The 4326-nt window shown below is 32.5% G+C and overlaps 1 protein-coding gene across 1 annotated transcript in view; it reads left to right on the top strand.

Annotated features, from left to right (window-relative positions):
* LOC108693389 overlaps nt 1-4229 on the top strand; it is a 21901-nt gene extending 17672 nt beyond the window's left edge. Inside the window, exons 2-3 of the mRNA XM_018202331.1 lie at nt 90-2277; nt 3892-4229. Coding sequence (XP_018057820.1) covers nt 90-2277; nt 3892-4229 — 2526 coding nt within the window. The remainder of the gene's footprint in view (nt 1-89; nt 2278-3891) is intronic.
* Nucleotides 4230-4326: the final 97 nt, after the last annotated feature.

Genomic DNA, 4326 nt, shown 5'->3' with positions numbered 1-4326 from the left:
CCCTCCCTCCCTCCCTCCCTCCCCTTCCCCCTCCCTCTCCCCTTCCCCTTCTCTCTTGTTTATTATAATTATAATTATTTTTTTCACAGGTTGTGCTGTTTTGTATACTGTTCGTCATCAGCTTATGTCATTGCAATGATCTTCCGTCAAAAACTGAAATCGAGAGCTCGATCAATCGTACGATTGACGAAGTCGAAAGATTGATTCGCCAAAATTCTACTTTACCAAACCTCACCAGACATGAGATTATTGACATCCTTTTTAACATCACATCCAAAAATCTTGAGACATACGAGAACAAAAGTATAATGGAGGAAGCGAGAAATATCTATCAAAATGCTTTAATGGTAGTCTTGCCTTATAACGCAGAAGACTCCAGAGAAAACATCAAGGATTTATACATCAAACCGCCAATAGTTCAAATAATTGCGGATCCTTTTCCCAATCCGGAAGACTTTGAAGCGGAGAAGAATAAGAAATTAGAAGCAAATATACTCGTGCAAGAAATGCATACACAACATGATAAAAAGAAACAATCTCTCGAAAATTTTGTAGTAACATATGCTCCAAAGGAAAACTTAAATGAAGAACACACATACAATCCTGAACAAACACAATTATATAGAAATCACAAAGAAATGTATTCGAAAGCGTCTTCGAAGGTACCTATGAAAGAGACACTAAATGATTCAGCGCCAATCAAATTTAGCTTCAATCTGGAAAATCTGCAAAAGAGAGAGAGAGAGCAACCGACCATTACTGAAAAACAAATAACTACCTATAAACAACCAATGTTTCAAGGATCTTCGTTAAGAAAAATCAAAGACAAAGAAGTTTATATAGTATATAGTACCGGTGCAACAACAATCCCCCCACGAACAGTAGAGACAAAAAAGTATATCTCAATGTTTAACTTGGAACCTCTCTCTTCTGAGAAAGAGAATGAAATAATATCTCGTCCTTTAAAATATAATGAAAATGTTTTGTCTGTTGATCAATGGCGATATAATGCATCAAAAACACAGAAAGAGAGAGAAAGTACTACAATATTAACAAAACTTGATGAAACAGATACGCTTTTTAAAAGAATTCGCGACAAGCAACAGCTTTTTCCAACTTCTATTACACAAATGCCATTAAAAAATATAGCGCCGACTAACAAAATTAAGTATATTCCAGAGAGTTTAACATCCGAAAAAATACAAATCGTGAATGCTGAATCAGCTCCCATTTTCGTAACACCAATGCCGCTCTCTTCTCTTTTACCTTCTTCTTCTTCTACTTTACCAGCGCGTAAGAGAGAGAAATTAAAATATAATTCCACTTATATATACAATTTAAACTCTGGTTTTCGCAAAATCATAACGACAACAATGCGTCCAGAAGTAATGGAATTGCTTGCTTCAATTGGACTTCGACCGGAAAATGCTACAAATGTAGAAGATGTATTTAGAAAGAGTAATAAAGATTTAGAGATAAAATCCCGAATTCCTAACAGTAACGATTTAATCTATACAACTTCCAGTTTGACAACTGTTTTGCGCGATTCATCACCGATAAACGCTCAAAACACCTTCGAGAATCCTGTTTTAGAGATCGGAAAAGGCATGAACAATCTAACACCTGATGTACAATTACTTTTCCAAAAATTTGGTTTACAATCTAATCTAGTAACAACATCGTCCCCGCTGAAGATCAGTAACACAAACTCTTATACCAACTTCAAACCTTTGCCAACATCTAAGATAAAAAACGAAGATATGAAAGAATTTTTAGCAAAATTCGGACTTGGTGTTAGCGACAACAGACAGAAAAAGGCCATGTCGATATCAACGGAACGCCCATCATTGATTGAAGTCATTCCAAATAACATGAGGCAAATTCTGGAGAACATAGGCCTCATATCTCGCAAGACATCGAAAACAATATCAAAGATGGAGAGTGTAGAACTAACAAAAACGACTCAACAGTTCCACGTGTTCAAACCTCACGAAGCCCATGTAAAGGATAAAGGGGAGAGAATGAAAATTAACGAACTTTTAGACAAAATTAGATTAGTCCAGGAAGGAAAAGCAAGCGCAAAGGATGTACGAAAGGTAGCCGATAATCTGCTTGCTACTACAAAAACTTTAAAGGATGGACCGGATCCGCTGAGTCTAGAAGAGATGATTAAAACTTATAATATAAACGTAAAAAATGAAGTAAAAAGACAACAGAATCTGAAAGAAACTATTGAAACTACTACCAATGACGATCGAGCTCTTTCGGCGCCTACTGGTAAAAAGAAATTTATGATATCCCTTTTGGGCAATTTGAATTATTTAGAGTTTAGTAAGGATCTAACACATGTTAATCAACATAAGGAATAAGATTATGCAATTAAATCAATGTATTTTTGAAAATGCCTTATTACTTATTCTTTCAGTGTAATTTTCTCTAGCTTGAAAATTTTTATGATTTTTATATAAAGCTAAATAAAACTGCAGATTAACATTTTATAATAAATTCGGACATCTTTCGATATGCAAACTATCTGAACGAATGTTCATCAAAGAGGATTTTTGCACAAAATTTTCTTACGCATACGTTACTGTCATAGGCGCCGGCAGAATTACTAACAGAAAGGTGCACCCAAAAGAATTCAAATTTGAACGCCAACTGTAATAACTTTTCTACTAGAAGTGTGTAAATGAAAATTTAAAATATGTGCATATACGTGCAAACGATAAGCAATCGAATGAGCCATAGAAACTTATTCTTTTTAATGTTGGATTAACTTCACAATGATAATGTGACAAACAAACATTTGGACATGCAGCAACCAAGACAAACTCACTTTTTGTTAATATTGATATTTTTAAATTTATTTCTCAAATTTTTATTACAAATACAATATTAGTTAGTATATATTAGTAGTACCTAACATTTGCATTGAGTTTTTTGTTCAATTAGAAAAGTTGTATTTTATATTACGCAACTTCTTTTTTTTTAGATTTTTCTCTTTTCCACTTATTTCATAAGTTAGGGGGTGCTACGCATCTCTTTACACTCCTCTCGTGACATCCATGGTCATTATCAACTAGATATACAATTTTCATCCTGCGTGCTTGCCTCTGAAGCAATACGCATTGTATTGATGTTGCATGTGAAATATTAGATGTATATACTCGCACGCAAACCCATTCGTAACTCAATGTCATCATTATCGCCAATGAATATCTACCAATGGATAGGCGAAAAAACCTTATTGTTTACTTTATTTTTTGGAGTTTTTTTTTTAATAGTTTCTTCTTCCATAATATATATAGCTGCGCTGCGATAAATTAAATGGAGAAAACACAATAGAGGGGGAAGAGAAGAGTGCTCTTTATTGAAATCTTTATCAAAGATGAATTTAGAATATTTATTTTCATTGTGCTAACTCGAATTAGTTATCTGCAATTTCAACTTCTTTATTATATATGTATACCTTTATATAATATTTTTCTCATTAATTTCCAATTTTTTCCTCTTAAGTAATTTTATGATTTTATTATTTTTATATGTATATATAATGATAAAATTTTTTAATACTTTCAGCGTTGCTAAGAATATTCAAAACTTTTTGTATTATGCTATCCTTTAATTATCTTTTATATATTTTATTTTTTTTTATAAAAATTTAACTTTCCGCAATATTTAATTTTTTTCTTAAATTATTTCGACTTATTCCTTAAATTGACAATAATATCCGCGGAAATATATTTATCAAAATTTTTAATAGCATTTTTAGTCATCATATGATTGTCACATTTATTATTATAGAACATAAAAAATTTTTTTAGAGATAATATCACATAAAATAAATAAAATAGCAATTGAACACCAATTCATCAAAGATCTTGTTGACAGAATCTGCAAACATTTCCTCGACAACAACAACTATGGCCACAATCCCGACGACTTCAGATTCCACAAAGGATAGTTCAAATTTCCGTGATACATTGACACCAACTGCAGAGTCATCGACATTTGCAAATACAAATCTTGCGGCATTGGAAGAATCCTTTGGTGGTACTACACGTGCACCGGATCCCGTTCTGCCAACCAAACAAAGGAACGGCCTATATTTTCTCTTGGATTGGAATACCTTCCTTGAGGTCGGCGATGAAGAGAGCGAGAAAGTAAATCTGAGATTTGAACCAAAAATTGGTGACAGAATGAGATTTTTGCCAGTCAGCGTGCCTTAATTTATAATATAAATTTTGATGAAATATTATTTCTGAAGAACATTAATTTAATTTATATATTCTATAATGTTTATAATCTTTAGATATTAAAAATATT

Source organism: Atta colombica, unplaced genomic scaffold, assembly GCF_001594045.1.
Source record: "Atta colombica isolate Treedump-2 unplaced genomic scaffold, Acol1.0 scaffold1, whole genome shotgun sequence".
In the NCBI taxonomy this organism is placed as follows: Eukaryota; Metazoa; Arthropoda; class Insecta; order Hymenoptera; family Formicidae; genus Atta; species Atta colombica.
Note: the sequence above shows the minus strand (reverse complement) of the source record. Positions and strands in the feature narration are given on the sequence as shown.